The sequence below is a fragment of the Microcebus murinus genome, chromosome 15 (genome assembly GCF_040939455.1).
Source record: "Microcebus murinus isolate Inina chromosome 15, M.murinus_Inina_mat1.0, whole genome shotgun sequence".
NCBI classification, from domain to species: Eukaryota; Metazoa; Chordata; class Mammalia; order Primates; family Cheirogaleidae; genus Microcebus; species Microcebus murinus.
Genome location: NC_134118.1, coordinates 59,060,448 through 59,086,913, shown reverse-complemented (window position 1 = coordinate 59,086,913; position 26,466 = coordinate 59,060,448). Strand labels below are relative to the sequence as shown.

Sequence of the window (26,466 nt, the reverse complement as noted above, 5' to 3'; positions counted from 1 at the left end):
TATAGAAGTATATACGTACATTCTCTTTTCTTTTTCTTTTTATGCCAGTGGGAACATACAATTCATATTTTTCTACATTTTGGTTTTTTTTTATTTAACGGTGTATCCAAAAAGTTTTCCATGTGAGTACATAAAAAATTTCTTCATCATTCCTCATGGCTGCATGTTATTTCTTTGTATAAATAGATCATATTTTTTAACCAGCACAGGTTGATGGAATTTTACATTGTTTCTAATCTTTTGCAGCTACCAAAATGTTATAGTGAATGACGTTTTTACATTTGCTTTTCACACATTTAAAAACATATCTTAAGATGAATTCCTGAAAGTAGAATTGGAAGTCAAAGTTGTGTGTATTTGTAATTTTGAAAAATATTGCCATTTACCCTCCAGCTCACATTGTCACTACCAATAGATGAGAGTTCTTGTTTACCCACACACACAAAAGTGGTTATTCCTCACTGTTTTTTTCCAAATGCATATTCTTATACGTAGGAACCACTGTTTGACACAATTTCTTAGATTTAATTTGGTTATTAAAATTCTTCTTTACCATGTTTTCTTTTAGTCAGTTCAGGTACTCTCCCAGACCTTTCAGACACTCTCCCAGAATCCCAGAAAAGAAGATTCACACTTTTCTGAATTTTCTTTAGAAACACCTCTTTTTGGTCTTCATAAATATCTGTGAAGTATCTAATAAATGTCTCTGCTTCCTTTTATAATCATGACTTTGGTAAGCAAGGTTTTCTTTGACTTGTGAAAAAAGACATTTTAAAATGTGTCATTTGTGGCCGGGCGCGGTGGCTCACACCTGTAATCCTAGCTCTCTGGGAGGCCGAGGCGGGCGGATTGCTCAAGGTCAGGAGTTCGAAACCAGCCTGAGCAAGAGCGAGACCCCATCTCTACTATAAATAGAAAGAAATTAATTGGCCAACTAATATATATATACAAAAAATTAGCCGGGCATGGTGGCACATGCCTGTAGTCCCAGCTACTTGGGAGGCTGAGGCAGGAGGATTGCTTGAGCCAGGAGTTTGAGGTTGCTGTGAGCTAGACTGACGCCACGGCACTCACTCTACCCTGGGCAATAAAGTGAGACTCTGTCTCAAAAAAATAAAATAAAATAAAATGTGTCATTTGTATCATGTAACTCCATACATACTTAGTTTCTTAAAAGGATAGGCATATATTCCTTTACATAGTTAGTAGTTTGGGACAGGGGCTTAAAAATTAGATCTCATCATTTGATTGTCATCTTGTACCTGGCAATGGGAAAGAAACTCCAGGTAGCAATAAAAACAAAATGACTTTGTAAAATTGCTTCTGCTCTCTTCTTGGCATTTTTGTGGGAGACATCTGAAGCTAATTAGTTGGTCATCTATCTAGTATAACCTAAACAAAGTTTAGTGTGTTTAAGTTGTGTGTGAAAAATACAGATTTCTGGACATCTTAAAATCTTTACTCTTTGGGGATTGGGAGTTACAAGGCCCAGGAATATACATTTTAAAAGAGCACTACCAGGTAACTCTGATATAGATAGTTAAATGCCTCACACTGAAAAATACTTGTTTAAAGTGTTTGTACACTAAGAGTATGATTTGGATAGCTAAAAAAAATTCTAAAGAATTAATTGAACTTAATAATAGTCCTCTGGTACAACTTCTTAATATAGAGATTCTTTTTATGCCATTCTAGGTGGAGAATCATCTAAGCCTGATTTAAAAGCATTGGGTAATGTGAAGTGTGAAAGTTATAGACAACCTATTACGTTAATTGAACAGCTCCAATTCTTTTTAAAAGTTTTCCTTATATAGAATTGAAATTTGCTCCCTTTTAATTCTGTACTAAGTGACAATAAAGATTAACTCTAATTCTTTAAAGATAATGATCTTGTCCCCTTCTAAGCCTTATAAAAACGTATACAATTCTTTATTTTGATTCTTTAAAACCTGTGTTAAGGCCGGGCGCGGTGGCTCACGCCTGTAATCCTAGCACTTTGGGAGGCCGAGGCGGGCGGATCGCTCAAGGTCAGGAGTTCGAAACCAGCCTGAGCGAGACCCCGTCTCTACCAAAAATAGAAAGAAATTAATTGACCAACTAAAAATATATATACAAAAAATTAGCCGGGCATGGTGGCGCATGCCTCTAGTCCCAGCTACTCGGGAGGCTGAGGCAGTAGGATCGCGGAGCCCAGGAGATTGAGGTTGCTGTGAGCCAGGCTGACGCCACGGCACTCACTCTAGCCTGGGCAACAAAGTGAGATTCTGTCTCAAAAAAAAAAAAAAAAAAAAAAAAAAACCTGTGTTAATTTCATAGATCATTTATGAATGAAAAGAGTATTGTAGGGACAAAAGGAAAACTTCTACTTTGTCCACCGAAGGTTCACTGAAAAATCAGCTGACAAAGGCAAATTAATAGAAAAAGCATGCAAATTTATTAATGTGCATGGAGGGTAGGGAGGGGAATCACAGAGAGATTACCCAATTGCTCAGTACAGTAGAGAAGCTCATATACTCTTTTTCATAGGTGAGAGGGGAGATAGGGAATGTAGATAATTCTTTTGGGGACAACAAATCATTAGAATGAATGAACCCAGGAAGCAGGAGACAGAGATTATGGGAAAGTGAGCTCAGAGAACAAAGGTTGCCGTTATGTAGATAAAATCCCCAAATTCCTTCTGGGAGGTGCCCTTAGAAAAAATAGATGAAAACTCTGTGATCTTAGCTGGTTATTTGATGAGATTCTTAGGGAGAATCTCATCTCAAGACAATTGCATTTAAGCTTTCTTAGTAAAACAATTCCAGAGAGAATTTGTAAAATTGTATGCTTTGGGAAAGATTAGGAGAGACCTTGGTTCTGAAGCTTACTCCTAAGACTTTTCTGTTTTCAAAACACTCAGCATGCTTAAGCAGAATATTTTGGGGGCTCATTTTCTGTACCTCAACATTTCCCTGTCTGAAACTTCCCTAGAAGTTTTGTACACTGAAAGTTGAGTTTCTGGCTATGGAGAGAAAAATCAAGTTAATAACTGAATCACAAAGGATTCCATTAAACCAGTCTCCTGCAAAAATAGGCCAGTCCAGTTAAATGGTTGTGTCTCATTTCAGAAGATGATATTGCAGATGGACTCTATTAAAAAGAGCCACAATTTTGCATGAAAACAACTACTCACTTGTGGGTAAAGATGTTCTAAGTTATAGTGACCAGCCAAGTGAATACGGAAATTACAGAATGAGTCCTTTCTGGTGCTTTGGGAAAGAGGATCAGAGATCCTCTATAGATTTTCCTTTTATCATTTTATGGTACTACCGTCTTTTTAAATTTAAAACATGGGATCTAGGCTTGTATTAAAAAGTAGTTTACCATTATTTGAATAGAAAATTATCCTGAGTAATCTGGAAAAAAATTTCAGTTTGCTTGGATATTGAGAGATAGCTAAATTTATATTTATTTTCAAGCTTTTTACTCTATATTTTGCAAATGTGGTAATATATACTAAAATAAGTACATCTGTCTAAATATTACTACTTCAAAAATGTCCAGGGGTATTTTCAACTAGAAGTTCTTTTCATATACTGATCTGAATTGTAGAATTGAAGTGTAGAGAATACTAAATGCTAATTTCCTCCTAGTGAAGGAATCCATTATAAATATAGTTCGTGGATTTTTAAGAAGCGATTGATAACCTTAGAGATTCTGTTATTCAATCCTTTTTTTCTCTTTTCCTTTTTCAAATCAGGAATGAGGTTCATAATGTTTATAAAATACTTGCCCAAAAGAATTCAATTTGCTTATTGGCAGAACCTGGGCGCAAACCCAGTTTTCATAATTTCTCATGCTGAAAGATCTACCATATGGTCTGCTTATGGTAGATCTTTTATGTATGAATTGCTGTCAGGTCAGGTCTCCTACACTCTTTGATTAGATTTAACCTTTGACTTTAATGTTGGAATTTATTTCAGATGATTTTGAGTGAATCAAATAAAAATTTTCAATTATATGATAGAATTTTAGAGAGATCTTTTTCCAGAACAAGATTTACCCTCAAGATATAATCAAAATCATATCTCACATACAGTAAATCATTAATGTATACATATATAAAGGCGAAGAGTAAACTGTATAATAAACTTATTTTCCTATTACATTAATTTTTATACTTCCCATTATAATAGCTAGGTGAAATAATTTGATGTTTAAGAATCTTATAAGAAGTTTGACTTGTAGGGTTTCTTTTTTTCTTTTTCCAAATATGTCTTGCTTTTTTAGGCACAACCAGTATCATTCCATTGCAGTGTGTAATAAATACATTAGATTTGAATCCATATCTACTATTCATTATATAGGTACAATAACTATTTTTCAGACCTTAATTTTTCTGGCTTTTTTCTGTGCCCAAATATATTTTTAATTTGACCAGCCTTCATTTGTCACTGTTGATTTTTAATACTCAAGTATTACATTCAGAAAAAGGATGTAAGAAGCAACTCATGTCCTTTTTAGATCATTTTATTAGTGCTTAGTCATAATGAAGTCGTAGTAACTGATAAGCAAACAAAACTTCATTCATGAAATATGTCTAGTGGTACACAAAGATTCTATTGTTTGTAAGAACCTCTGACCTCCTAAAGAGGAAAGAAATCTGCTTTAGAATTAGTTTTTAAATTGGAGTGACTGCTTCCTAACTTCTGTTTTAAGTTTGATGCAGCTCACTATTTTATAGTAGTGACAATGCATCTTTTTGAGATCTCTTCTTCAATTATTATGACTAAGAATTTAAAGCTTTTAGTTTTGGCCATAGTTTTAACCAGAAATGGTCATTCTTTAAATTACTTTGTGAAATTGACCATCATGTTATTGAAACATTTGTAATTTGTGGCTCTTAGATGTGGTAAAATAACTTTTACCATCTATTTCTCATCCAGGTTTATCTGCTGCATAATGTGCTGATTTCTTGCAGTAATCAGAAGGGATCCAGACAGAATGAGCTAATTCTCTCTGGCAGAACCCTGTAAAAAGTACAAATTTCTTTCTGGGTCAGCCCTGGGTCTTTACTTTTATTTAGTAGAATGGATTTTCCTTATTTTCTGTTTAAGAGTCTTTTTTTAAAATGGAAATTCTTACTTACCACCTTCTCCTGGTTCCTGGTAAAGAATATGGACGTTGTTAATAAAAGAGAAGTAGGAAAAATAAGGTTGAAAGATTAAGGATAGAGAAATAGACTTACACTATATTCAGTTATTTATTTTTTCTTTATTTTGGTATAGTCTTTTGATACTGAACTTCTGAGTATTTTGTTTTTGCTTTCTAGGTGATGGGAATTGCAGTGATACTAGAGGCTTAGAAATCGCTATAAAACAACGTGTTGATGATGCACTCACTTCGAAACTTCCAATGTTTTACTTGGTCAATAGACCTCATATTAGTTTAGTACCCTGTGCATGTCCACTTCAAATAAACTTGGAATATAAATCCCTGAGTCTGAATTGGGCACAAGGGGATATTTCTTTGGAGATTGTGGATGGCCTAAGTGGGAAGATCACTGAAAGGTTAGAATTATTAATTTCTTTAAAAATCATATATTACTTAAGCAGAAAAGACACTTTTAATTGCATTTTTGTAATTTTTTATTTTTTGCATACCATTTGTTGAATTCTGGACAATATTATCATTGGTTGAGTATGACTACGTTGCAGGCATCTTACTAATTTAAAAAAATCCTAAGGAATCTAGCTCCCTAACCTGTTTGTCAAAGTGTCATTTAATGACCATTAGCATTAGAATAATATAATTTAAAAAAAAATTCAATTTCTCCTGCTGAATCTGAATTTCTGGATCTGGGACTCAGGAATCTGTATTTTTTTATATGCTCTTTCAAATAGTACCTTTATATACTGAAGTGTGAGAACTATGGTACCATGGTATAATACAATAATACTGTAGGTTGGGTGGTGGTATTCTTTTTTTTTTTTTTTCTTTTTAACAGAAAAAAAACTGAGATTCAAGCTAGGTTAAATATCTTGCCTAAAGTTACCCAAATAGTTAGTGACACAACTGGGATTCTGATCCAGGCATTTTATTTGCAGAGTCCTTCTTAACCATGATGTTCTATGACTTCTAGACATTTCTTTGTAATATCCCTGTCATTGATTATTAAGTAAAACTAAAACCCTTCTATTAGTGTTAATATATATTTATAATGAGGCAGTGAATAATGGTAAAAGTTTAAATGCTTAAAATTGCTTTATTTGTGAAGGATGGATTTAAATTAAGGCCACATACAAATGTTTGTTTCTTGCTACGAACTCAGTCAAGCATAACTGATTATTTTAACTAGAACAAATTGTAGTTAGGCTTTCAATCAGTATAAATTAGTGGTTTATTGTTAACTCAACTACACATATATAAACAAAACTGGTCTTCTGTGAAAGACATTGAAAAACTATTCACTGAAAACATATAAAATAATGGCATAACAAATATGAAATTAATGTAAAATGAGCTTAACTCATTTATTATGGCCAAATTACTTGCCAAGTGGTTACAAACAAAAAGCGGAAGATGTAATCTAAGTGTTAGACAAAGTGTAATTCAGTCCCAAAAGTTTTACGATAAGTCAAAGGGAGGACACTTTGGCATTATAAAGAGTGAAGACAGAACAGTTATGAATACTTTTGCAGCAAGTGACATAGTATCAACATTTATAAATCAGGAATTGTAGAAGATGAGGAAAAATAGAGACACTACTAGTAGAGACAATAATTTCCTCTTTCAGTTCATAGATCAAGTGGACAAAACGGTAAGTGAGGATTTAGCCATTTTAGATAATAAAGGTAGATATGACTAATTTATTTAAAACTCAGCACCATAAAAATATAAAATACAGCTACTTTTCAAGAACCTACTGAATGATGACAAAAAATTGACCATATATTGGGCCACAAAGAAAATTTCAAATTCCAGGCAGGGCACGGTGACTCAGGCCTGTAATCCTTGCACTCTGGGAGGCCAAGGTGGGAGGATCGCTCAAGGTCAGGAGTTCGAAACCAGCCTGAGCAAGAGCGAGACCCTGTCTCTACTAAAAATAGAAAGAAATTAATTGGCCAACTAAAAAAAATATATATATGTATATATATATAAATTATCCAGGCATGGTGGTGCATGCCTGTAGTCCTAGCTACTCAGGAGGCTGAGGCAGAAGGATTCCTTGAGCCCTGGAGTTTGAAGTTGCTGTGAGCAAGGCTGACACCACAGCACTCTAACCAGGGCAACAGAGTGAGACTCTGTCTCAAAAAAAATAAAATAAAATAAGAGATTTCAAATTCCAAAAACTAGAAGCAATGTAGACAATATTCTGTAATAATGATGAGATAAAAATATAAATAAGCTCAATACTAGAAGCTGCTTTTACTGGGGAAAAAAATTCCCCAACTCCTAGCTCAGAGGGGAAATACAAACTGAAATTTCATAATATTTAGATTACAGTGATATTGAAAACATTACGAATCAGAATTTATAGGATATAAAGTTAAAGCTGAATAGAAAAGTTAGAGCCTTAAATGTTTATATCAATAAATAATGAAAATATACTAAGCTGAATGAGGGAATAAATAAACTAGGAATGTAAAAAAAAAGCTTAAAAAAAGAAAAGGCAGAATAACTTACAAAAAGCTGAGTCTATGAAAAATCACTAGCTAATATAAAATATTAGATAAGGAAGAAATTACTCAGAAATAGAGAAAATTAAAAGAATCATAAGCTACTTTGTGTACTCATTCAAATATCATTTAAAACCTGAATGAAATGAATACATTTTTAAGAGAAGATTATTTTTCCAAAACTGCTGCAGAAGAGGGAAAAATCCGAACATTATTTTCATGAGAAAGGTATCAAGAAGATAACCTAACTCTTCTTCAATGAAAGCACCCATTCTGATGTAGTTCAGAGGTGTTTTATAAACCTTTAAATAACAGATGCTTCCAATGCTGTCTAAAAAGATGGACAATAATTACTTTTATGTAGCAAGTGATACTTAAAAAAAACCTGATTTTAAAACATTACTGCTCCTCTCTCTGACACACACAAAAGCCGCAGACCAAAGTCACTTATATCCAAGCAAATTGTTAAATAAAATATTAGGAAGCAGAATCTAGCTGCACATTAATATATTTTACACAATACCAATTGGGATTTTTTTTCTAGGAATACTAAGATAGTAACATAATAGAAATAACAGGTTAGAAATTCTTAGTAATATGCCAAATTAATCTAGGGGAAAATACTATATATTTATCTTGTAAATTCTAAGAAGGCGTATGATATAGTTCTACAACTATTCTACATGAAGATATTCAATAAAAAGGAATAGTTAGATATTTTTGTTACAGGATAAAAAAATATATATTTTAGTCCAAAAATATGATTGATGATGAAATGTCAAAGGTGTTCCTACTTTCAGAGGAAGACATTATTATTTACTGTTATTGCTATTAACATTTTATTGGAGACATTAATATATTTGTACAAGAGATATGTAAAATATTGGACAGGAGGTAAAATTATCACTCTTTGAAGATGGTATCATTTATAACTGAAAAGCCCAATAAAATTTTCTGAAAAATCACTGCAACAATAGTATTATCATAGAAAATTAATATAGAGAGTTTAGTAGATTTTATACATATGAGCGTATGTTTATTGTTGCTACATATAAACTACCTCAAAACTTAGTGGCTTAAAAAAAAAAACTATTATTACTATTAAAAGTTCTTACATAAGCTGAGTGGTTTTCTGCATATTTTGGGGCTTTCCTATGCATCTGGGATCAGCTGTGGGTCAACTAAAGGTCAGGTTAGCTTATCTTCACCCATGTGTTCTCTTACTCTCTAATCAGCTAGTGGAAGCAGGCAGATGAAAGGATCCCACAAAAGTAAGAACACAAGGCCTAAACTCAGAACTGTCTCACTATTCAGTTCACCAAAACAAATTTCAAGGCTAGTATAAATTCGAGGGAAGGGAAAACCAACCACACCTGTTGATGGAGGATCTGAAAAGTCACATTATAAAGAGCATGGAGACCAGGAGAAGTGAAGGATTTTGGCAATTTTTGTAATCTATCAGAACAACTGAGAGGACATAATGAAGGAGAAAAGTTACAATAGTGAAAAGATTTGTGATCTGTGAACTCACTTTTATTAGAAACCCAGATAAATTACATATCTGCATGCACATACATACCCACATGTATCAGGGTCATGAAGTAGGTTTTTATATGTTACTTTTTATTGAGTTAAAATTTACCTGAAGTAAAACATACTAAACAAGCTCACGAGTTTTGATATATACCTGTGTAACCATCAGCCCAGTCAAGATGTGAGATAATTTCATTATCCCAGAAAGTATTTCCATGCCCCCTTCCAGTTAATCCCTGGTAGAAGCACTGTTTAATTTATTTGTGTCACCACAGATAAAATATTCTTCAAACAAAAGAAATATTCCAAATATCAATCTTCTGCATTAATTTTTGATATTCTACTGTAATAATTTAAACTAAAGAAATTGGCTTCAGGGATTAAATATCAAAAATGTAAATTATGTAAAAATAATTTCATGCGTTGTACATAATGGGGTCAATAAATATTTTGTAGACTCTGTTGGTTTTTAATCCTTACAATTGCCAGTGGAAATCATTGAATAATGATTAGTATATGTTTCATTCCTTTCTACTTTAGTTCCCCATTTAAAAGTGGTGTGTCAATGGCAAGTCGACTTTGTAAGGCTGCAATGTTAAGTCGATTTAACTTGCTTGCCAAAGAAGCTAAAAAAGATTTACTTGAAGCTAGTACATATCATGCAGCTAAGGTAAGTCCTTAAAGGAGTGAAGTTGATCATAGAAATAAAATTTAAGACAATAATGTAATTTTATGGTGATTATACATAGCAAAAGTTTATTAAATAGTTCTTGATTATAAGATACTACCATGTAATGGTAAAATTAATTTTTAAATGAATATGCTAGAAACTGGGTATGTAAACAAATATTGTCACTTAAGGTAGCCACTTCAGTTTGATAAGTACTTGCTTTGACAGTATTGCTCAAAACCTGGCATGTCATATGTAGAAAAACAAAACAGTGATATCTTCTCTATATGGCACTAATCATGATAACTATGGAATGTTAAGTATTCTAAAATAATACAGTATTTAATATATCCATATAAATTTTTCTATCAAGTTGTGAAAAAGCTTTCATTTCAGCATCTGATTTGGACTTGTTTTAATAGGTGATATAGATAGACTTTTTTTCTCTTTAGAAATACTTGTTTTTTCATGTAAATATAATGTATGTTTAAATAGAAAATTTGGAAAGTTTTTTAAAATAGGAAAAATATTACTTGTAATCCCACCTACTATGCAAAATTAATGCTCTTGATCTTTTAATATAAGCATGTTATTTTAGTTTCTTTTATATTTATGTATTTAATATTTAAAAATATTAACATCATACTAGATAGGTTTTTAATCTACTTTTTTCATTTAGCATAGCATGACATGAATACTCTTCCTTGTTGCCATTAAATATTATATATAAATTGGTTTTGATAACAGAATTTTAATAATATAGTGTTACATAAAAATCCTTTAATTTTACCAACACTTTAATGCTCATCTTACGTAATTATAACCTGTAAAGCAGTTATATTAATTATAGGTCCCATGTTTTTAAGTGTAAAGGCTTATCTAGACAATTTCTGGTTTTGGTGGCATAAAGAGGTTACAGATCTTCTCTATAAAAATAAACTCAACAAAATTGTCAGAAATAATCTTCCACAACTCTGAAAGTTGACAAAAAGCAGAACAAATACTGACAAGTGTATGTTCTTCATAAACTGTTATTACTTTGGGTAAGTAAGAATGATGAGAGTTTATGAACTTCTTGCCCAGAGCTGTTCTCATTCTCTGTTCCTTTCTGCTAGTTTGAATGACAAGAACTGTAATTTTAGCCTCATGAGGCTGTCAGCAAAAGCTGTAGCTTTGCTGTCAGAGGGCGTGGACTTGATTTGGGTGAGGGGATGAAAATTTGCAGTTTTGTCAACTTAAATGCCAAACCTGGTAGGAAATGAATGGGGAAAACTGGTAACCTTGCTGGCCCAAGTTTGCAGTCCTGGTTGGAGGCAAGTGATAAGCCAACCATCAACTTAACAAGGAGATTTTGAAAAGGAGAGAGCCATGAAAGGGCTGAGCTAAATTCTCCATGTTTCCCTAGCTGACTAAAAACTACACTCATGTGCAGGGGATACCCAAGACAGCCCAGCAAAAAGTGAAGGCCAGGGAATACATGAGAACTGGCTACAACATTCAGTCTACTCCATTCCACACACAAATGGGAGTAAATGAAGGTATTAGCCTTATAGGCTCACTGTGCTTGAGCACAAGTTCGGCTGAAGTCATTTGCTTATCTCTAAGCTATACAGATAAAAGATAACTTCTGAGAAGCCAGACTGAAACATAAACTTAAGAATTGAAAAGCTAGGAAACTGCACACCATAGTAAAGACATCTCAATTTAAGCAAGCTAATGTTAAAAAATAAGACCTTAGAAAAATAAAATAGAATCCAGAGTTGCTATATTATCTAAAAAGTCCATGTTTCCAAAAAAATTATAGGATATGAAAAAAACAGGAAATTATAACCCATACTCAGCAAAAATAGCAATCAATAAAAACTGATTCTGAATGAGTCCAAATGTTGACTATAGCAAAGAATTCAGAGCAACTATTCTAAATATGTTCAAAGTATCAAAATATGACCTTGTCTCAATAAATAGGCAATCTCAGTGAAGAAATAGAAACTTCAAAAAAGAACCAAATAGATATTCTAGGGTTGAAATAATATATAATAACTAAAATAAAAAATTCTCTGGTGGGCTCAACAGTACATTTGAGTTGACAGAAGAGTCACTGAACTTGTTGGTTCTGTCAACAGAATGAAAATTCTGTCAACAGAATGAAAATAGATTGAAGAAAAATGAACAGAGCCTGATATTTGTGGAACAATAGAAAACTCAGTAATGTGTAATAGGGATTGTAGTGAGAGAGGAAAGAAAAAAAGTGGCAGGAAAAATATTTGAAGAAATGACTGAAAAATTCCCAAATTTGATGAAAAATATTAACAGGTCCAAAAAGCTTAGTGAGCCCCAAGAAAGTAAAAAATGAAAAAAGATCCACACTTAGCCACATCATAGTCAAACTGCTTAAGACCAAAGACAGAGAAAAATCTTAAACGCAGCAAGAGAAAAATATTTATCAACTATAGGAGAACAATACATATAAAGTATGATTTCTCATTAGTAAAAATGGAGGCCAACCTAAAATAAGCAAAACAATCCTAAGACAGAAAAACTAAGTTGAAAAATTAATGCTTCCTAATTTCAAAGCTTACTGCAAAGCTACAGTAATCAAGACAGTGTGATCTACAGAATTAATGCAATCGCCATCAAAATACCAGCATCATTCTTTACAGATTTAGAAAAAATAATTCTGTGCTTTGTATGGAACCAGAGAAGACCTCATATAGCCAAAGCAATCTTAAGCAAAAAAAAAAAAAGTGGGAGGTATCAGTCTACCAGACTTCAAGCTGTACTACAAGGGTATATAGTAACTTAAAACAGCATGATATTGGCACAAGAATAGAGACATAGACCTTTGGAACAGGATGGAGAATCCAGAGGTGAAACCATCCACGTATTGTCATCTACTCTTTTTTTTCTTTTTTTTTTTTAATATATTAATTTTACTTTCTTACTTTTTTTTTCTTTTTTATTTCTTTTTTATAAACTCTACTCGTGTGGATGTCATCTACTCTTTAACAAAGCAGACAAAAATATACACTGGGGGAAAGAATCCCTTTTCAGGCCGGGCGTGGTGGCTCACGCCTGTAATCCTAGCACTTTGGGAGGCTGAGGCGGGCGGATTGCTCAAGGTCAGGAGTTCAAAACCAGCCTGAGCGAGACCCCGTCTCTACCAAAAATAGAAATAAATTAATTGACCAACTAAAAATATATATACAAAAAATTAGCCGGGCATGGTGGTGCATGCCTGTAGTCCCAACTACTCGGGAGGCTGAGGCAGTAGGATCGCTGAGCCCCGGAGATTGAGGTTGCTGTGAGCCAAGCTGATGCCACGGCACTCACTCTAGCCTGGGCAACAAAGTGAGACTCTGTCTCAAAAAAAAAAAAAAAAGAATCCCTTTTCAATAAATGGTGCTGGGAAAACTGGATAGCTACATGCAGAAGATTGAAACTGGATCCCCACCTCTTACCTCTTATAAAAATCAATTCTAGATGGATAACAGACTTAAACCTAGGGCATGAAACCTTAAGAATCCTAGAAGAAAATGTAGGGAAGACTCTTTCAGACATTGGCCTAGGTAAATAATTTATGAAGACCCCCAAAGCAATCACAGCAGCTAGCAAAATAAATAAATGGGACTCATCAAATTACAGCTTTTGTACAGCCAAGGAAACTATCATTAAAGTGAATAGACAACCTACAGAATGGGAGAAAGTATTTGCTCTCCACACATCCAATAAAGGGCTGATAACAAGAATCTATTATGTTTTGCCTCCCCCTCCCTCCCGACAAGAATCTATCTAGAATTCAAAAAAAAATCAACCCCATGAATAAATGGGCAAAGGACATGAACAGAAACTTTTCAAAAGAAGATAATAATGACCAGCAAACATATTTAAAAAATGCTCAATATCTCTAATCATTAGGGAAATGCAAAGCAAAACCACAGGGAGATACCACCTAACTCCAGTAAGATTGGCCTATATCAAAAAATCCCAAAGCAACAAATGCTGGCGAGGATGTTGAGAGATAGGAACACTCTTACACTGCTGGTGGGTCTGCAAATTAGTGTAACCATTGTGGAAAGGAATTTGGAGATACCTCAAAGACCTACAAGTTAGAACTACCATTTGATACAGCAATATCACTATTAGGCATTTACCCAAAGGAACAAAAGTCATTTTGTAATAAAGACATCTGCACTCAAATGTTTATGGCAGCACAATTCACAATTGCAAAGATGTGGAAACAAACCAAGTGCCTGTCAATCCATGAGTGGATTAATAAAATATGATATACGTATACAATGGAATGCTACTCAATTATAAAAAATGGTTATCTAGCACCTCTGATATTTTCCTGGATAGAGCTTGAGCCCATCCTCCAAAGTGAGGTGTCACAAGAATGGAAGAATAGGCACCACATGTACTCACCATCAAACCAGCTGACTGATCAGCACTAGGGTGCTCACACAGTAGTAATATTCTTTGATGGTAGGGGGTGTGGGGGTGGGTAAACTCACAACTAATGGACACGGTGAGGATTGTAGAGGGGGAAAGGGCACATTTCAAATCATGGTTGGGATGTGGCACAGTAGTAACTGTAACCAAAATGTTTGTACCCCCATAATTTCCTGAAATTAAAAAAAAGAAAGACAATGTGGTAGTGGCATAAGGACAGACATAGAGATTAATGGAATATAATTGAGAGTACAGAAGTAAACCTTGGCATTCTTAGATCTGATACCAAAAGCACAATCCATAAGAGGAAAAAAATAATTAGGCTATTAAAACTGAAACTTTTCCTTTTCAAAAGTCATTAAGAAAGTAAAAAGACAAGCTACAATTGGAGGAAAATATGTGCAAATCCTACATAAAAGAGATTTTTATCCAGAATATGCAAAGAACTCTTGCAGCTCAATAAAAAGATAAATAACCCAATTTTTTAAATAGGCCGAGGATGTGAAAAGAGATTTCCCCAAAGAAAATATATAATGGCCAATAAACATGTGAAAAGATACTTAACATCATTAATTAGAAAAATGCAAATCAAAACTACAATGATATATCACTTATATAGGAGGTGGCTATAATCAAAAAGACTGACAATGATGTGTTAGTAAGGATATGATGAAATTGGAATCCTCATTAGTAAGGATGTGATGAAATTGGAATCCTCTTGTATTGCTGGTGGGAATGTAAATGTACAGCTGCTTGGGGAAGTAATGTGATGGTTCCTCAAAAAATTGAACATATAATTACCATCTTGAAAACATGTCCACACAAAAACTTCTACATGAATATTAAGAGCAGCAGTGCATATAATACACAAAAAATGCAAACAATGTTTGTCATGTGGTGAATAGATAAAATGTACATCCATACAATGGAATATTATTTGGTAATAAAAAGACTTAAGTAGTAATGTATTCTGCAATATGGATGAACCTTCAAAATATGCTAACTGAAAGAAGCTAGTCACAAAAGACTAAATATTGTATGATTTCATTTATATGAAATGTGGTATGTTTATACAGTGGAATATTAAAAGCGAAAGAAGCCAGACACACAACACCCCATATTGTATGGTTTCATTTAAGTGTAAAGTCCATAATAGGCTAATTCAAGAAAGATTAGTGGTTTTCAGGTGCTAGGAGAAGAGAAAATCAGGAGTGACTTCTAATAAAGAGTTCCATTTGGGGGTGATGGTTGTACAACTTCATGAATATACCAAAAACTGATTTACACACTTTAAGAGGGTAAATTTTATGATACGTGAATTATATCTTAACAAAGCTGTTATAAAAGAAAAACAATGGAGGCCAGAAGGCAATGGAATGACAGGTCCAAAGTGCTAAAAGAGCAATCCTGGCAACCTAGGATTCTATATCCAGCCAAATAATCTTTCAGAAATAAAAGCAAAATAAAAATATTCTCAGGTTAATAATTAAGAAAAATTTATTGTTGTAGTTAGCAGTACTTCCCTAAAATCAATGTCAAAGTCCTTGAGACTTGGAATAAATTATATCAAAAGACAGCAGACCCACAAGAAGGAATAATAAATACTGAAAATGTTAATTATGCAGATAAACATGATACCTGTGAATATATGGGTAAGCACGTGCGAGTTTATATATTTTCTTTTAAAAAGTTGGCTAAAACAGTTTAATGCTCTGAGTTTATAACATACATAGATGCAATATATATATGACAAAGGGACCGTGTAAGAAACGGATCTATATCAGAACAAAGTTGCCATATTTTACCAGAATTAAGTCAGTGTGAATCAGAAGTTGGATATGTAAGGTAAAGAGATACATTGTAATTCCTAATGTAACCATGAAGAAAATAAATGAAAAACTATGAATAAAATATTAACAGGAATTAAAATGGTGTTATAAAGCATTTTTTAAACTAAAAGGAAATAAAGAAGCAGAGAAATAAAATATGGAAAATACTAAACTGGCAGACATAAATCCACCATATTGATGATTATATTCAGTTTGAGTAGACAAACTACTCCAGTCAAAATGCATACTGTCAGATTGGGTAAAAAGGTATGATCCAACTGTGTGCTATCTATAAGAGACACATTTTAATTTGAAGACAAAAGTAGATTGAAAGTAAAGGATGAAGAAAAATATTGAAATAGTAATGAGAGAGTTGTTTGATATAAATATCAAGTAAATATACTTTAAGATGAGGAATGTTACCAGAGACAAAGAGCCAACATAGTGATAAAAAGGTCAGTACATCAGGAGATTATATGTACGTGAGTGTAACAATAGACCCCCCCCCCAAATACATAAGCAAAAACTGGCAATTGAAAGGTAAAATAGACAATTTAGCAATTATGGCTGGAGGTTTTAATACTCCTTTGTCAGTAGTAGATAGTTTGAATAGAAAATCAGTAAGAATACAAAAGACTTAAATAACACTACCAACCAACCAAACCTGACATAGATAAAACACTACACAATACATTCTGTCCACACGTACAGAACATTCTTCAGTATAGGCCATAAAGCAAGTCTCAATAAATCTAAAATGATTAAAATCATACCAAATATATTCTGTGCAATTAAATTAGAAACCAACAACAGAATGAAATCTGGAAAATCAACTTATATTTGCAAATTAAACCCATTTGACCCATTTAAAGAATAAATTATTAGGAAAACTAAGAAATATCTTGGCCAGGTGTGGTGGCTCCCACCTGTAATCCTAGCACTCTGGGCAGCTGAAACAGAAGGATTGCTTGAGCTCAGGAGTTCGAGACCAACATGAGTAAGAGCGAGACCCTATCTCTACTAAAAATAGAAAAATTAGCCAGGCATCATGGTGGTGTGCACCTGTAGTCCAAGCTACTCGGGAGGCTGAGGCAAGAGGATTGCTTGAGCACAGGAGTTTGGGGTTGCAGTGAGCTATGATGATGCCACTGTACTCTACTTGGGGTGACAAAGTGAGACTTTTTCTCAAAACAAAATCTTTTCTGAGTGAAATGAAATACAGTATATTAAAATTTATGGAATGCATTTGGCCCTTTGTATCAGTGGGTTCTGCATCCATGGATCAAATATATGTGGGGGGAAAAAGCAATGAAAAATATAATAAATACAAATAAATAATACAGTATAGCAACTACATAGCACTTATATTGTATTAAGTATTATAAGTAATCTAGAGATGATTTAAATAAGGGACTTGAGCATCTCTAGATTTTGGTATATGTGGGGAGTCCTGGAACCAATTTCCCATGGCTACTGAGGGATGACTGTATAAAGAAGTATTTGGTCTGTGTGTGGAAGATCACACCTGTAATCCCAGCACTTTGGGAGGCTGAGGAAGGAGGATCATTTGAGGCCAGGAGTTTGAGACCAGCCTCAACATACAGAAATCCCATATCTATAAAAAATCTTTTAAAAATTAAAAACTGAAGATACTTAGAAATTTATAATTTCAATGCTTATATTTAAAAAGAACTTTAAAATCTGTTATTTGAACTTTTACCTCAAGAATCTAGAAAAGGGAAAGCAAATCGGAACAAAAGTATGAGGGAGGAAATAATGAAATGAAATTAATCAGAATGAAATCAATGTAATTGAAAAAAAATTCAGTCAAAAAAATTAATGAAATTATAATAAAAGTTGGTTTATTAAAAAATTAACCTTGATAATCCTTTAGCTAGACTAACCAAGAAAAGAACACAAAAGTTATCAAAATCTGGAATGAAAGAATGCTCATCACTATAGACCTCAAGAAGCTTAAAATAATAAGGGATTATGAGCAACCTTTGTCAACAAATTAGACAAGTTAGATGAAATGGACACATCTCTAGAAAGATATAAAAATTGACTGAAAAATAGGATATAAGATATCAAAATATTTCTTAAGTAAGAAATTGAATTAATAATAATTTTTCCCTATAGAAACTCCCACGTACATATATGGCTTCATTGGTAAATTCTATCAAATATATAAAGAGAATATAATGCAAATCCTACAAAAGTTCTTTTGAGAAATGGAAATGAGAAACACTTCCCAACTCATTTTACAAAGCCGGTGTTACCCTGATACCAAAACTGGACAAAAAAATTATAAAAAATGAAAACTACAAACCAGTATCTCTTGTAAATGTAAAAATTCTTAGCAAGATACTAACAGCCAAATCCAGCAACATAAAAAAAGGATTATACTTCATGACCAAAGAGATTTATACCAGGGATGCAAGGTTGATTTGACATCAGAAAACTAGATGCAATATACTATATGAATAAATTCACATTTAAAACCATAATTATCTCAAAAGATGTATAAAATGCATTTGACAGAGTCCAGTGCCCATTCACAATAAAAACACTGAACAAGTAAGGAATAGAAGTGAACTTCCTCAACTTCATAAAGAGTGTCATGAAAAACCTACCACTGACATTATACTCAGTGGTGAAAGACTGAATACTCCTTCCCTCACCCCAGATTAGGGAAGAAAGCAAGAATGTTCTCACCATTTGTATTCAACACTAGTCAGTGCAGCAAGGCAAGAAAAAGAAGTAAAAGGTACTTATATCAGAAAAAAAGAAGGAAAATTCTCTTTATTCCTAAATGATACAATGTTGTAGGGAAAGTATTCTTTGGGATCTACCAAAAACCAAACTAGATCATATGTGAATTTAGCAAGGTCACGAGATGTAAGAACAATATAGAAAAAGCAATTCGATATCTATGTACTAGGAATGAACACTCGAAAATTAAATTGAGAAAACCCTTTCATCGCACAATGGCACCAAATGTGTTTATCTCACATACACTCACAAATTTAACAAAAGAAGCACAATACCTATATGTTGGAAATGATGAAACATTGCTGAGAGAAATTGGAGATCCAAATACTATCTTAATAGTTTGAAAAATTCAATATTATTAGGATGTAACATCTTTCCAAATTATAGTTTCAGTGAAAAATTAAAATCCAGCAGGCTTTTGGGTAGAAGTTGGCAAGCTGATTGTGAAATTGATATGGAAATTCAGAGGACATAGAAGAGTCAAAACAATTCTGAAAAAGAACAAAGTTGGAAAACTTAGCCTACTTAATTTAAAAACTTACTGTAAAACATAGTAATTAAGATAATATATTGATATAGATGTATAGATCAATGGAGCACAAACCCACACACATATGGTCAATTGATTTTCTACAAAGGTGCCAACGTCATTCAATGGGAGAAAGAATAATCTTTTCAATAAATGGTGTGATATCCATGGGTAAAACTATTAACTTAGAACTTTGTCAGTTGTACACAAAAATTAAACCAAAATGGATCTTAGATCTGTGAGAGCTAAAACTTTTAAAATACTTACATTCTTAGGGAAAGATTCAGTAGATATGACACCCAAAAGCATAACCCATAAAAGAAAAAAATTGATCATTTGAATCAAAATTAAAAACTTCAAAATTCATTATGAAAAAAATAAAAATATAAACCACAAGCTGGGAGTAAAGACTTATAAATCATATTTGACAAAAGACTTGGGTCCAGAATATGTTAAGAATCCTTATAACTCAAAAACAGGACAAACAATGCAAATTTTTTTTTTCATTTTTTTTTTCTGTTTTTTCTTTTTTTTTTTTTTTAGAGCAGCAGCCTATGCAAATTTTAAAAGTGGCAAGTAATATATAAAGTGACTAATAAATACATAAAAGGTGCTCGACCTCATTAGTCATAAGGAAGATGAAAATCAAACCACTGCACATGCACTAAAATCCAAAAGACTGACCATGCCAGGTGTTGTTGAGCGTGTGATAATGCATGGAACCCTCATGCATTACTGACAGGAATGTAAAATGGTACAACCACTTTAGAAAACAGTTTTGTGTTTTTTTAAGGTACCATGTGATCTAGAAATTCCACTGGTACCTATTGAAGAGAGAAAAAAACTGATGTCCACATAAAGACTCATATGTGCATGTTTATAGCACATAATTCATAATAGCCAAAAAATGGAAATAATTTAAATGTTCATCACCTGATGAATGCATAATATGTGTTATGTCCCTGCAATGGATTATTAATCAGCAATTAAAAATAGCAAACTACTGATACATGAAACAACATGGATGAACTGGAAAATATGTTAACTGAAAGCCTGACACAACAAGAATACCTATTGTGTTAGTTTATATGAAATTTTTAGAAAAAGCAAAATTCTTATGAGTCAGAAGAAAGTAGACTCTTGGTTGCCTGGGGATAGGGCAAGGGCCAAGAAAACTGACTGCAGGTGGGGCACTGTGGAACTTTTTAGAGGCAATGGATTTGTTTTACATCTGGACCATGGTGATATTTGCCTACCTCTATAAATGTACTAAAAAAACATCAAACTGTATACTTAACAGTAGATGAGTTTTATGGTATGTAAATTATACCTCAATAAAGCTGGCTTTTTAAAAGTTCATCTATATGTTGCCTTATAAAAAATGAAAATATATCAAAACAGCAATGGTAATTATCTGTTATTTGGGGCTTACAGGTAATTTTTATTTCCTTCTATATATTTTCTGTTTTCAAATTTTCTGTAATTATTACTCTTAATTGAAAATGTTAAAAAGAAATATTGTTTTTTAGGAGTATTGGGAAGGAAATTTTTAGCTTCAAAAATAATTTTGAAAAAATTAGAATTCAAAAAGATTTTCATGAATATTTAATTAAATTATTTTTACTTAATTCAAACTAAAACAATATTAGAGCTGCTTTTCACAAATCAAATTCTGCTTATTCCTATAATTAATTTTTTTCCCTCTCTAGTGTATGTCTGGCTCCTATCAAGAAGCTAAAACTTTGTTGAAATCCTACTTAAAGCAGCACGGCTATGGATCCTGGATTGTGAAATCTCCCTCAATAGAGCAATTTTGTATGTGAATTAGGCAATCCATTGTCATATTAAAAACTTTTTATTTTTTGGTGTGTTTTGACTAGTAAAAATGTTTTTAAAATACTGATTGTTTTCAACTTTCAAAATCAGAGTCTTGAAACAAGATCCAGGGATTGCTGACAATTTGTAAATATTCCTGTCAATTTACATTGAAACATTAGGGTTTTTTACCATTACCCTTTATATAGTTTAAAAGATTACATTTTAAGTTTTTGCTTTAAAGCTAGCCATACAGCTACAATATTCAACATTGTGTCCTGGTATCTCACTCATTTTTTTTATTAATAATTGTAAGCCAAGAATAAAAACAATAATTCTTATTCGTTGACTAATTCAACAGGTATTTGATTGCATAATATTTGCCAGTCACCATTCTAGGTGATAATAAAAAAAGAGTAATTAAAACATCATATCTCATGTCAAAGGAGTTCATGAATGCGAACCGCACATATTAATGCAGAAAAATATTAGCCATGTTAAGGAATAGTCTGCATTAGTGTGTGATTATTCTGATTAATAGAGGATTATCATATATGCTTTAAATAAGTTTGCCTGTTTTTAACAAGCAAACTTATTTAAAGCATCTACTTTACCAAATGTGATTTAATCCCTTATAATTTAGAGTAGAAGGGATTTCTAATTTATAGGTCAGTAAAAGACTTTAGATTTATGTCTATATTTGTTTATACAGTGATTAAATGACAAGGGAAGTTTTAGATACTCTTGAGTTAGGATATATAAATTTAGTGAAATTGTGAGTTTGTCCCATATTTTAGCTCCTTCACCCTGTTCGTTGGTTTTTAGTCACAGATGTTGTGTTAAATATTAGTTCTCAGAATTTGTCCCTCTTAGCTTGGATCTTTACTAAACTTATAATAGGAACTATTACAGTCTCTGATGAGATTGATGTAAGGTGTTTTTGTGTGTGTATGTCTGTTCTGAAAGTATGGTAAAATTTAGTTGAACAGTGAAGTCATTCTGAAAAGTCATACTTACATGTCTTTTGGTAGTCTAAACTTTCCTTATTAATATTAGATCGAATCATGTGAAGTTGCCATTTTTTGTAGATTAAAAAAGATCAAATATGGGCAGTTTCATATGGATCAACATAAATACAAGTAAGTTTCATCTCAATCAAGTACATAATATGTATTGCTTATTTCTGCAACTGGTATTTCCTTGTTAAATATTTGTTACTCTTTTACAAGGCTGTTTCCTTTGATAGCAAATTTCTAGCCTTTATATCTATTATTTTACTTCTCCCTGCAAAAATCAAATTTGCCTTTGAAAATACAAGATCTTCTACCCTCTCTTGGCTTTTCACGTTCATAGGTATTAGTTGACCTTACAAAATATGGTAAAGTACCAAGTGCTTTTTATTTTCTTCTGAAAGTTCTGCTTAATTAATAGAAGGCCTTGAGTTAGGCACTGTCATGAGAATCAGTAAAAGACTATTTCTTTCTCAAGAAATTTACAGTCTTAAGGGAAAGATCAAACAAATATACCCAGCTGTTTTCCAGACAGAATCTGGTAAGTATCACATTTATTCAACATGTGGTCACTGAATGCCTCTATGTACTGTGTGCACTCAATTATATGTTGTAGTTTGGTTTAGAAAAAGAAAAGATTAGATAGGGTATCAAGAGAGACTTTATAAAAGATAAAGGAGATGGCATTAAGGGTCAGGAAATGGAAGCCTAACATTGGCCTTTATAATTGTGACTGTTTAAATTATTTAATCTCTATTAGCTCAGTTTTATTTTTGCAAGGATGACATTAATACAAAGGTTTTCATTCTTTGTTCAGGGATGAAGGCTTGATGGAAAGGGCTCCTGACTGCCTTTCACCAAAAGCAGCTGTACTTTTTATCTCTTATGTATTGAGGTTCTACAAAATAGTTTGCTTAAAGAAAAGCAAACTAAGACTTCTAAACTTCTACTTCTAAATAGTAGAAGTTTGTCCTACTATCCAAAACCGCTAAATTAGTTGTATCTAAGTTTAAGTCCTCTTTTAGCTCTCAGGTTCTGTTATCTGAGGCAAATATTGAAGGATGGGTAAAATTTGGTAGATTGAAATGGAGAATGCATTCCAGTTGAAACTAATAAAGACTAGAGAGAAAATATTAATAGTGTTGGAGGTAGAAGTATAGGACAGTAGATGGAAAAACTGAGGGTTCAGTCTAGCATGTTTTCAATTTGGTAGACAGAGGGAAGCCCTTGAAGGATTTTGTAGGGAATTGACATACATTAAAATACCATTCTGGAAGACCTTCTTTGTTTACTTATTACTATGGAAATCTTGAACAAACAAACGTAGAGAGAAATAGTAAATGTAACCAGGTATCGACCTAACTTCAGTAACTATTAAAATGTGAGTAATCTTATTTCATGTATACCTCCCCAAGCTTATATTTGCTTTATGTTAAATGTTAAATTATGTTAAAGCAAATATCAGACATGTTATTTCATTTAAAAATACTTTGGTTTATGTATCTGTAAAAGATAAAGACTCTTTAATACACATACACACATACATACATGTGACCTCTATTTCCCACCTGGGCGGGTTCACCCCTCCTTTGGCAACCTGGTGGTCCCCGCTCTGGAAAGTCACTATATTAATGGTGAACTTAGTGTGGACACCTATTCAGCATACTGCACTGTGGAAGGTGAAATAACTCCATCTAGTATGCTACTCTGCCATGTTAATTTCTGATTAACCTCTGTTCTAGAAGTGCCGTTAAGATCGCTACTTTACTATTACTATAAATCCTGCCCTTAGATCAAAACAACTGTAACCATAAATCCTGCCCTTAGATTTGTCTGTCCCAGGGGAGGTCAACTTCAATTGTTCTTCTCATTCTTTCCCTATAATATAGAAACTCTGGGTCTCAGGGGTAATGGTGCAGGGATCCATTATCTCCTGTCACGCCTGAGACATGGCTTCTGTTCCTAAGTCCCTATTAAACGTATTTTTTCTGAGAAACTGGATTTGTCAGCCTCTTTCTTCAGCTTCTCAGCTTCCTCAGGAAACCTACCCCTATGGTGTTTGCATAGACCCACTCACCATGAAACAGTGCTACAGCCCTGAACTCTCCTAGGCCCAAGTAGTCCTCCTGCCTCAGCCTCCCATGTAGCTGGGATCACAGGTGTGCACCACCATGCCTAGCCACATATTTGTGTACAATCACAATTCAGTTCACTTTAAAGACTAATAGTAACTTCTCCATTTCATAAATGTTATAGATTGTTGGAATCAGGATCAAAATTATCTCTATATATTGGAATTTAAGTGTCTATTTATATATGTCCTCTTTTTTTCTTTTGATTTACTTACATGAAAAAAGTCTTCTTTAGAGTTTCCCATAATTTCAATTTTTGTCACCATGGTGTCATTTAACAGGTTCCTCTGTTCTCTGTATTTCCTGAAACCAATAGTTAAATCTAAAAGGCTTTCAAATTCAGGTTCAGTTTTTATGCAAGAATACTTCATAGGCAGTATTGTATTCTTTCACCAGAATACACAATGTCTGGGTTGTCTTTTTGTGATGTTAGTTGCCATTGATGATCTTTGCCTACATTAATTATTTTATTAGAGGTTGGAGGAAATACTTAAATTTTCTCTTTAGCTGGAATGCTTCTATGAAGAAATATCCCCTCATAAATTATTTAATTACTTGGAGTATAATTGATACACAAAAGGCTAAAGTGTTTTCCTTTTTGTACATTTTGAAGTAATTTAGTTGGTTCTTTGTCATACTTTAAACTTTTTCCCCCGTATCATGAATTCATGGATTTGAATACAGTTCAGTCTGTTACAATCAGTATTCATATTGATGTTCAAATTCTTCTACCTTTGGTTAGTAGGAACCTTTTGTAAAAATCTTTCAGTATTTTTCTCATAATTGATGTTTCTTATGCTATTTTAAGTAATATAAGTTTATAAATATTTTATATTTATTTATTGCTGACTTTTTATGTTGGTCCTCTAGCCAGTGACCTTGCTAAATCAATTTGAATAGCCTTTTAGATATTCTTCATACACAATTATATGTGAATGACAGATTTCTTCTGTCCCAATTTTTAATTTTTTTTTTCTTTTTTGTACTGGCTGTAGCTTCCCAGTACTATGTGAATAGAAGGTAGTAAGTGGTGTCCTTGCCTTATGTGGAACCCTTCTCGTGTTTTTGTCTAGGTCTTTTGAACATGATCTGAAATAGTCTTAACTTCTTTAATTTCTGTTACAACAGAATGTTTCTGCCTCATTTTAAGCATTTTTTGCCCCAGACTTGGAGTCACCTATTTGTCTAAGGAGCTTCCTTTTCATGGAGAATGGTGTTTAAAAAACATAATTTGGAAGCTAAGAGTACCTATCAATACTGGGTTTGTTCTTTTGTCCTAAGGTCTTTCTTTCAGAGAATAGAGCTTAGAAATATGCATATTAAGATAAATTAGTATATTTTATTCATATTGATGCTTTCATTTCTAATTCAGGTCCACAAGGTTTTTAGTTAACCTTTTCAATCTTACATCTATGTCTCCTATCTCTCACACCAAAATCCCAATTCCTATTGATATGAATATAATTTCTCATTTACTTTTTTCCACAGCATACACAGCATTCTCAGAATAACGATACCTTCAGTACCATCAATAATATGATTATTAAAATTAATTGAAAATTGTTTTTGTCTTTGGGATATTTTCTACTTCTACCAGATATATACAATCAAAATAATGTGTTTTTCTGTGCGGTTACACCTCCAACTCAAGACACAGTTCAGATTGTTTATATAATTTGATTTTCAGTATTTAAAATTTTGAGGTTTTAAAATTGCTACATAAAAATATGACAAATCTCTAATGCTTGGTATATGCAGAGAAGTCTAGCCTTTATCGCTATTTCTTCGATCCTAAGAGTTGTGCATGCTTACTCTCCTCTCTCCCTCTCTCTCTCCCCATATATATATATATATGTATTTACACACATATATCTACATAGATGTATATAAAATTAAGTTTTTTACTTTTCATTAATTTGTTTTTAAGTACATATACAAATATATACACACAAACATACATATGAATGGACATTTGGGTTGTTATAGAGACTCTCAGGTGGTGTGATGCATAACTGAAATGGCTGAAGCCAAAATGGAAATATACCAAGAGTAAAGAGAAGAATTGAGTA

General features: G+C 32.9%; 1 protein-coding gene across 3 annotated transcripts in view; it reads left to right on the top strand.

Annotated features, from left to right (window-relative positions):
- ADAD1 (adenosine deaminase domain containing 1) overlaps positions 1 to 25,960 on the top strand; it is a 48,756-nt gene extending 22,796 nt beyond the window's left edge. The window contains exons 10-14 of one of the 3 annotated variants that reach the window (XM_012784196.3): positions 5,312 to 5,549; positions 9,732 to 9,861; positions 21,150 to 21,255; positions 22,344 to 22,394; positions 25,886 to 25,933. In XM_012784196.3, coding sequence (XP_012639650.1) covers positions 5,312 to 5,549; positions 9,732 to 9,861; positions 21,150 to 21,255; positions 22,344 to 22,348 — 479 coding nt within the window. In that variant the 3' untranslated portion in view covers positions 22,349 to 22,394; positions 25,886 to 25,933. Of the gene's footprint in view, positions 1 to 5,311; positions 5,550 to 9,731; positions 9,862 to 21,149; positions 21,338 to 22,343; positions 22,395 to 25,885 lie in introns of those variants that run through there. The other 2 variants (XM_012784197.3, XM_012784195.3) reach the window with 2 other exon arrangements.
- Positions 25,961 to 26,466: the final 506 nt, after the last annotated feature.